General features: G+C 34.6%; 1 protein-coding gene across 1 annotated transcript in view; it reads left to right on the top strand.

Annotated features, from left to right (window-relative positions):
• The first annotated feature begins 1,262 nt into the window (after window positions 1-1,262).
• The window catches only part of LOC129005700 (uncharacterized), a 153,413-nt gene continuing 140,906 nt past the window's right edge, over window positions 1,263-13,769 (top strand). The window contains exon 1 of the mRNA XM_054434663.1: window positions 1,263-1,341. Coding sequence (XP_054290638.1) covers window positions 1,263-1,341 — 79 coding nt within the window. The remainder of the gene's footprint in view (window positions 1,342-13,769) is intronic.

Raw genomic sequence — 13,769 nt, 5'->3', positions numbered from 1 at the left:
TCACTCATTTGCGTCAGCCGAAATTGTGATAGATTGGGTACATTACTTGTTGTCTCTGTTCAATCAAGTTGTGGTTTTGTGTTAGCTTCAGTGAGCATCTCCTTTCACTTACTTGGTGAGTAAAACACAATTTAAGAATTAGAATCATTTTGAAACTTAAATATTTTTTGAAACTTTAACTTTTTTGAAACTTATACTTAAATTTAATTTTGTTTTTACCAATAAATTCTTTAATCGCTTATATCTTGGAAACGGTAAGAGATAGAGCAAAAATAAGAAAATTTTTAAGAAATTCCATAAAGAAGGTTTTCATATATGAGCCATATACTGATATAACTTCCATTCCTCTGGGACGTGTTTAGGCTGGACTTAACTATTGACCTTTGCCCAATGCTTAATATATACGTTATTATTTGACCTATCGAGTTGAAATTTGGTATGTAGGACGGTTAGAGCCTCTAGTTTGTTTTAGTGCAAACAAAATTCGGAATGGTTGATAAGCTTGCACACTACACACGATCATGTGAATTTTTTAAAGTTGCCTTGCGTTTGGTTATTTACTAACCGATTTATATGAAATTTTGTACATATGTTAAGGACATAAAATACAGTTGACTCGCATGCAAGGATTTGAAAAAAAATCATAAATGTAGGACTTGGGCTTAACTATTTACCTTCACCTTACAATTAATATCTCCATAACCATTTGAGATATAGAGTTGAAATTTGGTATGTAGGATAGTTGCAGTCTCTAGTTAGGATAAATGTAAAAAAATTCTGCAACGCTACACTACTTAAACCTCATCAGCGGAGCTCTTGCCTCCCAGCTTCAACCAGCACTCGCCTTTTGAAACAAAAAGCTCGGTTCCAGAAGAGACAGTGTTTTTCCAAAAATCAAGTTCCAGAACAGACATTTACTCTCTACTTACATCCTTTGTTTACCAAACAAGATATTTACATTTATTGAAAAAATAACACTTAGACAGATCAATAATTGTAGATTACGATGACAACTGCATTTACATAACAATCACTATACAAAGAAGTATGTTTTTGTGACAAAGAGGTCAAATAGAAATTTCTTTTAGAACTATATAATTTATAAAGACCGGCCTTTTACAGTAATATGGTTTACAGTACTTATTAATTGCGCAGTTGTTAAATGCCCTTATAAACATATGGAAATTAAAAATTTAAATTATTAAATCATTTTCTTTACAAACTCATGAACAATACTAAACGCTCGCTGACCCCTCATAGGAATGAAAAGTAAAGATGATCGCAAGATCTCAAGTTCAAGTCACGTTCTCATGGGCAAAGACCTGGCTGAGAACAAGCCAGGCATAGATTGAATTTCGATTTTAATGATTAAAGTGTAAAAAAATTGGCCTGATCTGTAGTTTTGCAAAGTTTTTTTTTTAAATTTTTGAAATCTTTATTAGTTTGGGCAGGATTATTCATCAAAGTTTAACATAAGATTAACATGGAGGAATCTATATATTAATTTGAAACTGTTTTTCTTTGTCATAGCTATTTTGAGAGAACGGCTGGGCGTAGAAACTCGGTAGGGGTGTCTAAAGAAAGGTCTTGGTCTGTAGATGAGCCATCAAAAGAGAAACGTGGTAAATTCCCTAGGGGCTCTGCCCCAGTGGCCTTTAAAGTCCCATCCCATGTTATTCTTATGGAGGAAAACGGGGGGTTTGTCACAGCTAATTTGAGAGAAAGGCTGGGTGTAGAAACTTGGTAGGGGTGTCTAAGGAAAGGTATTGGTCTGTAGGTGAGCCCTCAAAAGAGAAACGAGGTAAATTTCCTTGGGACTCTGCCCCAGAGGCCTTTAAAGTTCACTCAGCAATTTTGTTTACATTACGACCACATGGATAATTTTATACTACTTTTAATGAACCAGCTGTTAATATTAAAATTGTATTCAAAAGTCTACTGAAACTGTCAAAATTAAATGTTTACATTATTAGTTATGATTTTAAATTGATTCTTCACTGCATGACAAGTTTTTTATAGTTTCAACAAAAGGATGAATTTATGATATGTTTTAAATGTTGTGTTAAAAAATATAATGCTTTATTGCTCTTAGAAAATTTTAAATTATGAAATACGTGTGACATATCAATTTTAAAGGAACATAATTATTCCTTATCGGGTTAGCTTATATATATTGTAAGGTTGGCACTTGCCTTTTTTGCCTACTTTCAATTACCATTTATTTTTGAATTCAAGAAAGAACACCAGAAATTCATTTATTAGTATAAAAGTTTTCGACAATCGGGTTAAAAATTGTGTCATAGATGAGTACGTTGAGGATGAGAGCTGTGTTCAAGTTTTGGAATAGACTAACTACTGAGTATGTTTCATCTATGGTTTTGGTGAAGTAGGTGAACTAATGTCATTTCAGGTATTAAAAAAAATGTGTACAGGGTTTTTACTTTGCTGTACACATGTAACAAACCTCACTACATACAAAGCATTCGGAAACACAACAGTGTCATCACATCTAATCGCATTTGCATAATTTGTTACCAAGGCTGGACTAGGTTATGGATTTGGTTTGATCAAATTTCTATGGTTCATTCTATCCACGAAATACATGCACAGCTTTATGTTATCGATCTGGCCAAGGCGAAACTATCCCATAAGTTAATGAATTATCAAGTAAGAACAGGATGACTAAATACATGGGTCGATGTGGCAAGAGAAGGAATTAAAATTGCTTGGATTGAAGTAAGAATCTTACTGCTTTCTAGAGAATCAGATATTTTTATCAAATACAAAAAAACTGATTTAATATGCTGATAAAATTCTGTATTTTAATGACCAAAGATGAAGATTTAATTATAAATCCGGATACAATCTGAATGATTTTCCAAAAGCAGATTGAATTAGTTGTTAGTAATAAATATTGACTCTTTCCGTAACATGATAGACTAATTATTAGAACTCATTCTCCCATATAGTGAAAGTGGCTTTAACACGAAACAAACTCATGAAAAAACAATTATAAGACTCCTAAAAAACCTTTTGGGCAACCTAAAGCCGATAAAAAGGTAGGAAATATTGTGTTAAACGAATTCATCAATCACGTTTTTTAGGGAACACAATCGTCATACTTATTATTATGTTTATCCTCCCTTCATTTAACCAAGATTTTAATGACTTCACTCTATCTATCCCAGTTAGCTGAATTTGCATAAAACCTCAAGATTAACCGTCGATTTCGACGGGGTTCTACTAGTCTAAATATTTAATTGGAAACTTTGTGTCCACTAATTCGAGAGAACGGCTGGGCGTAGAAACTTGGTAGAGGTGTCCAAATAAAGGTCTTGGTCTGTAGATGAGTTATCAGAAGAAAAACTAAGTTAATTCCCTTAGGGCTCTCTCCCAGAAGCCTTTAAAGATCCCTCCACAGATTTGTTTACATTTTGGTCATGTGGATAATACTTTTTAATGAAACAGCTGTTAATTTTTAAACTGTATTTTAAACAACACACATTTATTAGGAGTTACTGAACTGTCCAAAAGAAGTATTTGCAATGTTATTTTCTGTTTGTAATAGCTATTTACTTTACAAGTGTAGTAAGAGCGTTTTTACATCACGCAGGTGAAGGTTGTGCAACGAGCGGATTGAGTTGCATAATTTACCTAAGTGATGTATAAACACGCTAACGTACAAGATTTTACCTGACCCGACAATATACAGGAGGTTACGAACAATATTAATCATTATCCATTTCACTCATCTTCTAACAGTAACGTTCATTTACAAACAAAAGCTAGGTTAGGAAAATTCTTCAAAACATAACAATAAAATTCAAGAGCACAGCTGATTTCTAGCGTTGAACGTCGTTGGCTCCATAGAGGTATATTTTTTAAGTTAATCACTCAATGTTATTTAAATGGGTTTCATTACATCACTGAGTGAGTTTTTGATACTTTACATCACTCGAGAAGTAAGGAAGTTGTATACATCACGCTTTGGATAGGGAAGTTTAACATGGCGGGTTAGGTAAAATAAATTTTCTTCTGTATCATGTCATGTTTTTCAATATAACGTTTCATTACGAAATCAGTTAAAAATCCTTTTATCACAGTAACTCTTTCAATTATTTCTTATTGAACTATCTTATATCTATTGTACGGGTTTCTGTCTGCCTTTTTCACCACTTTTGTCTATATTTTATCATATTATCTTTGACTATCAATGATATTATTCTAGACAGATCATCATAGGTTCATGAAATTATTGTCGTACATGTTTTCAAACGTTGGAAAAATCTTCGATTGTGTAATACAATACACAATAATACAAGTGCAAAAGGACACGTTGCCCATATGAGCCGTGTCCATATTTTGTTAAATGAATAATAGTTTAGAGCAACTGGATAAAACATTTTACAATATTTATGTAGAAATATGTGTATGATTTAGAAAGTCATTAAGCTGGAAAACTTCAATTTACTGCAGACTTTTCAGAGAGGTTACTTTGATGTATTCATTCAACACAGAAACCTTGCCTAAAATGGTATACCTATCTTGAATTATTTGCAGTGGCCTATATTACGGACCGTGGCCCACTGGGTTGGTAACAAAATTGAAAATAACACGACATTTTGGCTGTAAACAATAGCATAAAGAGTAAGTACTATTTAAGCAGCTACTGTCGTGACGTAAAGGTCATATTCCTTTTAATTTAGATCACATCATCTAATATAAGATACGTTGATTAACAATGCATGTAAACGTCGATATTAACGTAACAGCCAATTTACAGTACTTATTTTTATTTTTGGAAATGTTAAATGTTATTTGCATTATTTGTTGCCAATGAAGCTGCGCGACCATTTAAACAAGGAGGCCCCTAAAAGTTCAAGAATAAAAGCCAACTCCACTTCAAGTACATTCCACTACACCTAACATTCCGTAGAGAGATTATATTGACAACTTTATGAAAATGATAAGGCTGAGACATCTAACTGCCATCCCCCATGTCACGCAATTCCAGCTTTAACAGTAACCCCACAACCAATTTTTCAAAACTATGCTGGAGGGTTATTTGTTGACGCGTTGTGATGAAGGAAAACTCCCTTTGAAGTTTCAGGTATTTGACATGTCTCACATATCTAAGTTTTCGACCAATCTAGTGTAAACTAACTTTTTTTACTTCATTAATACTATCAATCCTTATTGCCTTGATATTTAAATCGGATATCTTTTAATCTGCAGTACAGCAATCATTTGCAAATTGCATTTCCATCCCGTAATCATTTTCTATACATTCCCCATTGAACTTGACGAATACCGTTGACGGCACGCTGCGCCACTGGCTGGCAGAGCGATAGTTCTGTCCAATAATGAACATAGATTACGACGAATCTCCCTTTGTTATTTGTAAAGAAATTGTTAATCCGAATCACAAATTATTTAATGCGAATTTAGGTATATAATATGGAATAGTAATATACATAGATTACTCATGATCAACTTCCTGTAACCAGCTATTAATTGGCGGTGTCGCTACGAGTCTTTCCTTGACTTTTACGTGGGCAGGCGTGAATTGTAACTTAACTGCCATATATCGCAGCCCTGCTTCGTCTTTGCAAAATTTTATTGATAGCTTACATGATTATATAACAAATTCTGTAACAATTGATATACTCTATTGCCTCACTAATTATCATTTATTGAAGTTGGCCACTTCAAAAGCCGGCTATAATAAATAGCGATGGTAGCACCAAAATTAATAATAAAACAACCTTGGTTTGATTATGAATGTCTTACGTCACGAAAACGGTTATTCAGGGTATTAAATTTATTTAGGACAACTAGTTCCAAGGAAATTAAGAATAGATATCTATAATTGAATAAGAGCTACAAAAAGCTATGCAGTAAGAAAAAAATGTTGTATTCCCAGAAAATAATAAACGACTTAGAACAAACCTCAGATAGTAAGACAATGTGGAAAGCAATCAATCCATTTAAATGTAATAAAAGGCAGACTATAGGAGATAAACTGACAAATGAATGGGTAAGACATTTTGAAAAGCTGTTAAACCCTGCCCTGACGTCTTCAACTATTAATTTCGCCTTGCCTGAGATTGTGAATGAAGAAAATACTCAAAATCATAAAATGCTCGAACTGGCATTGTGACATATATAATTCGGCTTATATTTCTCCAACTGATTATTCATCTGTGAAGAAGTTATCGTGCCTAATAATAACCTGAAGGCAAGTGAGCGCAGCGAACGAGCTCCAACCTAAAGGTGAGTGAGCGTAGCGAACGAACTTCAACCAGGACGTGAATGAGCCATACGAATGCTTATGAAGTTAAACGGGGCGAAGCCCGCGGGTACAGCTCGTGACATCTAAGCTGGCACTTGGCCTATCGCTACTAGAACCTATTTCAAAAACATTATGTCCCGTCATGCGGGTTGCATCAACTGTCCTCGCGACCCATATGAAGGCGCTCAAGTACAATGCAAGGGGAGTCAACCCCGTGAGGCAATGGAAATGTTTGCAGTCCGGTCTTTTCCCTACCTCCACCCTCCTCCCGCCTACACTGCCCGCGCTAGGCCAAGTGCCAGCTTAGGTGTCACGAGCTGTACAGCTAGTGACCATATAAACGAACGCGAGTAAGCCCCTAACATTACGTGGAGAGATTAATTGACAACTTTATGTATGTATAAGCCTGAGACAACTAACTTACATCCCCCATGTCAAGGTAAACCAATTTATTGATGAATTTTAGCTTTAACAGTAACACCACAACCAATTTCTCAAAACTATGATATAGGGTTATTCATTGGCACAGAAGTACGATATGAACTGACGGGACAAGACGAAGGAAAAATCAAACTTACACTGTAACGGATATACATCCCTTTGAAGTTAGAACGTGCCTTCTCAAACAGATATTTTTTCTCAAATAAAATCATAGATTAATCTGCTTTACATTGGTAAAATATCGGACATATAGAAATCACTACTAAAATAAACGGTATCAGCATTCTGACATATACTTTCTCCCATAAGTTTGACAACAACCTCTATCATGTGCAAGTGTTGAGAGTAAATATACGGAAATGCGATTTGTACAATTCTGTTCAGAATTTAAAGGACTATAACCATAGATAAAAGACTGCTTTTATCTATGCTATAACATACTAAATTTTTATCAAACTCGTTTAAACTTTTTTTTACAAGAGCAGGTAAAGTGTTTAACTACAATAGTTCCACCAATACGATTTCAATACTTTTTAAAGGTTCATCCAAAAGAAGAGATACCAGTTAACAAACTAATAGTCTAATAACTCCGATGACGTACGGCACGGGAAATATTTTATTGATTGAATGATCAACCATATTTGGTAACTAACGCAATTAATATAATTATTGTTTTACACTCTTTAAACAATGCTAAATGGTCAAAATATGTATAATTAATTTAACTCAATTTATCGCAATTAGATGAATTAGCTTCAGCCTGAGCCTTGAAAGTAACAGTCGATTTTGTCGGGTTTCGCATAGTACTGTATAATCTAATCATAGATGAAGTTATGTAATGAGATAGGCAACCATATGGAGTTTAGCGTGGGCATATTTTAGCCTAGTAGTAGTGTGCTGCTCCTAGTATAAGGAGCTCTAAATATTTGCGTTACCAACGGAAGCGCAAACAATAGCATTGTTTCCTATTGTACAAGCATTCGAGCGCCCGGTTGGCGGTTTTTTGCTGTGTCTACTCACTATTTATATTACTGAGCGAAGCTCTTATACGCCAACCTTTATGCATTTAGTAATACGCAAACAATTACAGGTCTATTACAGGCCTACCTTAGGGCTATGCCTCATAGATCTATAAAGCAATTCCTTTTATCATTTAGACATGTCTACGCACAGGCCCCTGGCTATGTAGACCTTTTCTTCATAATTTAATAAGTTATTCTTTTTTCCTCATTGTGCCATTTATATATAATATACTTTTGTAATTTTTTTAAGTTAAGGATTGTATAACTAATGTAAATACCATGAATTGTATTATGCAGTTGGGAAATAAAATATTATTTCATTTCATTTTCATTTCATATGGACTAACACGATCGGGTGACATTTAATTGCGAAGCATTCGTTTTGGCTTTGAAACTGTCAGATATTTTATTTGCGGAGGTTTATATGTATTCCTATACAGTTATAGTTTTGCCAGAATATCTGGGAAAATGCACACTAAATATGCAAACCAACTCCTGTTCTGGTTTCAACTTACTACAAAATTCCCGTACGTAGAACGGGCAAACAGCTAGTTCTACATACTTTCTTTGTAAGTTAACTATCAGTTTTAATTTGAGATTTATTGTAGTGTTTAATCAATAGTTTTTTTTGAAGTGGAATAACCTACACTAGCTGTTTAAATAACCTCGAATCTTAGGCTGGTTTTATGCACCGCGACAGTCGCGAGTCGCGAGTCGCGCCACGTTTTGCGGCTGACAATAATGTCACGCGACAGCGACACTTTTTTGTCGCGTAAACTCACATCCGGTGGTGGGGGAATTAAAGAAATCAGTCTGTTTTCAATCCAATGTTGTGTGTTGTGTTTGTGATGTAGAAGTGATTATTAAGTTGTTTAAATAGACCCTGTAGTGTTGTACACGTTAATGACAAAACCCCAGCTATTTAAACAACACATACAATTTACAGTTGGAATTGGGTCAAGCGTCTAAAAAATGTCATTACATAATATAATGATGTAATTTATATTACAAATAAAGAGTAAAGAACTCATTTATATACTAACTAGCTGTACCCGCGGGCTTTGCCCCGTTTAACTTTATAAGTGAGCTCGTTCGCATGGCTCAATCACGTCCCGGTTGAAGGTTGTTCGCTACGCTCACTCACCTTTAGGTTTGAGCTCGTTCGCTGCGCTCACTTGTTTTCAGGTTAGCTCGTTCGCTACGCTTACTCGCCTCCAGGTTGAAGTTCGTTCGCTACGCTCACTCACCTTTTGGTTGCAAATTAGCTGTTGTCATAAATGTAAAAGAAATAATAGTGCTGCACTCTGTTGGTAATCCTTGTAACTTTAATGCTATTGAACATCATAGAACAGAACCAACTTGTTTAATTGAAACAGCTGTTATGATTCATTAATTCCATTTAAATATGCGTACTCATTAGGTTAACATGGGAAACTCCAGAGCCACTGGGGCGGAGCCCGAGAGTCCGATCAGAATAAAAACCACTTAGTTTTCCTATTTAATGCCTAAAGAATCAGTGTACCAAATTTCAGCTTCCTAGGTAAGTGGGAAGTGGGAGAATTAGTGATGAGTGAGTGAGTGAGTCAGTCAGTCAGTCAGTCAGTCAGTCAGTCAGTGAGGGCTTTGCCTTTTATATATGAGGGGTTGAGAGGCCAAGGGAGATAAGTGACTTTTTAAAAAATGTCATTGTATTTTTTTCAGAGTCATAAAAAATAAAATAAAAATAAAAATAAATTCACTTATACCCCTTGGCTTCCAACTCTTAGGTGTTTAGTTTGGAGGCCAAGGGATATAAATGAATTATTTGTTGAAATTCCACCCTTTTTTAACAAAACCCGTTACCATGACAACATTTTTTAAAAAGTCACATATCTCCCTTGGCCTCTCAACCCCTCATATATAGATTATTAACATTAATCAATATAAATATATGGAGAATATACCACGTGGAGTATGAAAAATACTACTGTCGCGCCGCGACTGTCGCGGTGCATAAACGTGCCCATTTGATCCAATAGAACTTGAACCGCGCGCGACACATTTTTTGAAGCTGCGATTCTAAAACCTGTCGCGGGTATTTAGAGTCGCTCCGCGGCAGTTTGTCGCTGTCGCGGTACATAAATGCTCCCATTTAACTCAATAGAACTTGAGTCGCGCCGCGACACGCGACACGCGACTGTCGCGGTGCATAAAACCGGCCTTACAAAACAACCTGGAAATAAAGATTAAATAGATTCGTACGGAAATATATTTGTTCATTAAGTAAGTACTATGAAATGTTCCAATGGGCGGAAAACAATATTGTTTAAAAGAGATTTTAAATAGGCGCTGTCTTACGCTTTGAGCAAAATAGGTTACTAGCATGTATGGTATATAATAGTAAATGGAGCATCCGTATATAACAGTAAATCCTAGAGGTAGTTTCCGTTTCTTTATGTTTCTTAAACAAACCAAAAATATGCATGTCAATGCTGATGAAAAGAAATTTCGTGATTAGTTTCGATAACTGGGTAGTGGAACCTTAATCAGTTCAGTCAGCAAAGTTAGGAATCAGCCGATGATTAGGCCTATTTTTATAGAATATGTAATGTTAATCGCGCCTTTAAGAGGAATACGACCACATAAACTTAACATTGATTGTAGTTTTTATGTTGATCAGAGAAAAATCTAGGGTTGGTTAAGTTTGGTCATAAGGAATACCTTTTCTTTACACTAAATTTTGTTCAACCTTTTACAAAAGTAGCTTGGAAACAATTCCTTGGGTAGGTATGCTAAGTTCTGTCAATGATATACTTAACACTAATTTTGACAAACCTTTACAAAATATAAACAAAGCATAAACTTAGAAATAATAAATGGGTAGGCATGTTTGCTAATTTAGCGGTTTTGACCAAGAACTAAGCTTACCTCAACACACATTTATTTTAATTTTCACATTTCACGGAGGAAATTTCCAAAATTCCAATCAGGGAAGCCATTTCTCACCACAATTAACCACAAGACCAAAGCTACTTTAGTAAACCAGTATTTATTCAAAACAATTATGCTTGCTGCCCTTAGCCACAGAAAACATTTAGCAGATACCCTATACCTATGGAGTGATTCAAATTATTTATTAAAAATAGCATCAACAAAGCAAACAAAGGCAAACAACAAACTGTTTTAAATCTCTCACATCAAATCTTTGAAAGCCCACTGGGCAGAGCCCTAGGACAATATCGAAGCGGGAATAGTTCTATATGTATCCTCGGAACTGTAAAATTGTTTGAAGGCCGAGAATTTTGAATTTTGGCTCTTACCAACATATTTTTTAAATTTTATGGCCTTTTAAAAACAACACGTGGTGGTCTGGAAAATAATTTTTGAGTACTGGGAGAAGATTTCAAAATATTGAATGCTACTTTCATTACACTGTTTATCTTTTGTAGCCCAGGATAGTTAGTATTGAGTTATAAATTTAGGATCACTTGAAAAACTATTATCTTGGTTGAGTTTTTTGGGGTTTTTGATCTGATTGGATATTAGTTTTTGAGGATAGCCTCTTTCAATGAAAGCAGAATTCAATTTAGTGATATATTTTTCAAAATCAGATTTCTCACAGCAGAGTGTTTTAGCTCGAATTGATAAGCTTTTTGGAATTGATTTTTTCATATACATAGAGTGACAACTTTGATAATGTAAGTACTGCATTTTGTTAGTTTCTTTTAAATGAATTTTTGTTTTAGGTTTTTGATTGTCAATTATCTAAGAAAGAAATAATTTTGTCTGAATAATTCCAAGTGAATTTCAAGCAAGAAAATTGGTTTAAATCTTGTAGAAATTCTTTTAGTGAATTTATTTCGTGTTGCCAAACAATAAAGATATCATCTATATATCTTAACCAAAGAAGAGGAGTTAAAGGATTGTTTGAAAGAAAATTTTGCTCTAATAGACCCATGAAAATATTAGCGTAGGCTGGGGCCATATATATATATATATATATATATATATATATATATATATATATATATATGTGTGTGTGTGTGTGTGTGTGTGTGTGTGTCCATCCGATAACTTGAGTAATTTTTGTCAGATTTTGATAAAATTTGGTATGAAGGTGTAAGGCGGGATACACTTGAACGAGTTCGCGAACCCGCATAATCGGACTATGGGAACAGGGGTTTACGGGGTGTTTAATGGGGTAAAAATAAGGTTTTCCCATTTTTGACAAAAAAACATAAAATTAAGCAATTTCTTTTCAAACCATTTTGTAGAGCTTAAAAAACAAATAATTTAGTATATTGAAGCGTTATTAAGCGCCTAATGGTTACGGAGAAAGAAAAAAATGTAAATTTAAAATTCCCATGTTATTCTTATGGAGAACAAGTAAACTGTTGTAGTTTGCTTGTTTATGAACATCTATATAAATAAAATTACAGTTTTGTCTGTACATTGCTTAGAATCATGCAGTTTTTGGTCATTTTTACGTTTCATAGCCTAAGAAAGCCGAAACGAGTCTTATCTCAATTTCTGTCTGTATGTCTATCTGTCTGTTTGTCCATTCTGTGACTTCGTCTGTAACGCCAAAATGTCATTTTACGCGGCCTACTCCTTGAAAACTAGAGTACAGATCAAGATTCCAATTATTTTTCTGTATTCACTGGATTGGTGAGAGTGTCTTTGGCTATTAAAATATGGCCTAACTACTTTTGAAAAAATATAACAAACAATCAAAAACCCCATTTTGTTCGATTTTTGTCAAATTTTCCCCCAATGTTTACTATTACATTTTATGAAATAACTATCAGCTGTTTGGATTAGTTCTCATTTCTAGCTGTCACTGATATGTTTACATTAAATACTGTTTACAAATACCGCAACCATTTCCGATAAAGTTTTGTTAGCACATCCAAACCAAGTTAGATTAAAACCGTTGTGCCTTACTTAACCGGTTTAATTAATCGCAAGTGCAACGATTGTTCTTAAGTTTTTATAACCGGGGAAAATACTGAGAATCAGTGTTGTGAATCAGTGCTGGGAAACTTACATTTTTTTAATCATCGTCACCAATAGTTTAAACAAAGGTTTCCATTCAATGACGGCGTAACAAAGACAGTTGTGTAAAGTGCAAAGTAAAAAATCAACTGCAGTGGGTGATCGTGGATGTTTCTGTGATCTTGGAAGATCTTTCTAATTTCACTGTGATCGTAACATATGTTTAACTTACAGATGTAGCTAAAATCGCAACTCGCTTTTTCCAATGTGTCACTTTCGGTTTCTACTTACTTACATTTCGACAACGACATCGGTACTTTTTCTACTTAGGAACTCAGTTTTGTTTTATTACTCTGAGTTAGGAAGTAAAACTACAAACGTCCAAAACCCCAGATTTGTGCGTTTTTTGTCACATTTCCTCCGAATGTTTGCTAGATATGTGTACCGATTATAGTTTAGAGATTACGTAATCTTTTAAAAAATAAACCTTTGTTTGGAAAAAGGTGGTTTCTTCAAACTGTCATTAATATGTTAACATTAAAAGTTGCTTACAAATAAATGGGAAATAACTATAATTTTCGAAAACTTAAAAAATTTAAAACCAAGGTAGATTAATAGCTTCGGTACTGCACCACATCAAGTGAATGTTTTTTTTTTAGCAAACCATATATAATAATATAATAGTGAGTTTTTAAAGCTTTACGTTGTTAACGTTACATGTTTTGTGGCCTGTGTAAGTAGTGGTGAACCCAGAAAGAGAAGCCACTTTAGGCACGTTTTCCCCATAAGAATAACATGGTGAGCTTTTTTTGACCACTTTTTTAAAAATCCAGCTCTCGGCCTATACAAGCCTATATAAATGTTCAATACCATTGTACAACTCCATTACTATTTCAAATCCACATCCATTCGCATGTATATTCACAAAATCATCAACTTGACAGTGCGAGGTTTGCACGCGAACTCGTGCGCGCTCCCGACTCATGGCGCGCTCCCTTGGACATACTTAGTGGAAATCCATGAGTTCTGGCTACTTGGGA

The sequence above is a fragment of the Macrosteles quadrilineatus genome, unplaced genomic scaffold, assembly GCF_028750875.1.
Source record: "Macrosteles quadrilineatus isolate MER2022 unplaced genomic scaffold, UCM_ALF_1.0 Scaffold_31__1_contigs__length_1484076, whole genome shotgun sequence".
NCBI classification, from domain to species: domain Eukaryota; kingdom Metazoa; phylum Arthropoda; class Insecta; order Hemiptera; family Cicadellidae; genus Macrosteles; species Macrosteles quadrilineatus.
This window is presented reverse-complemented; position numbering and strand designations above follow the sequence as displayed.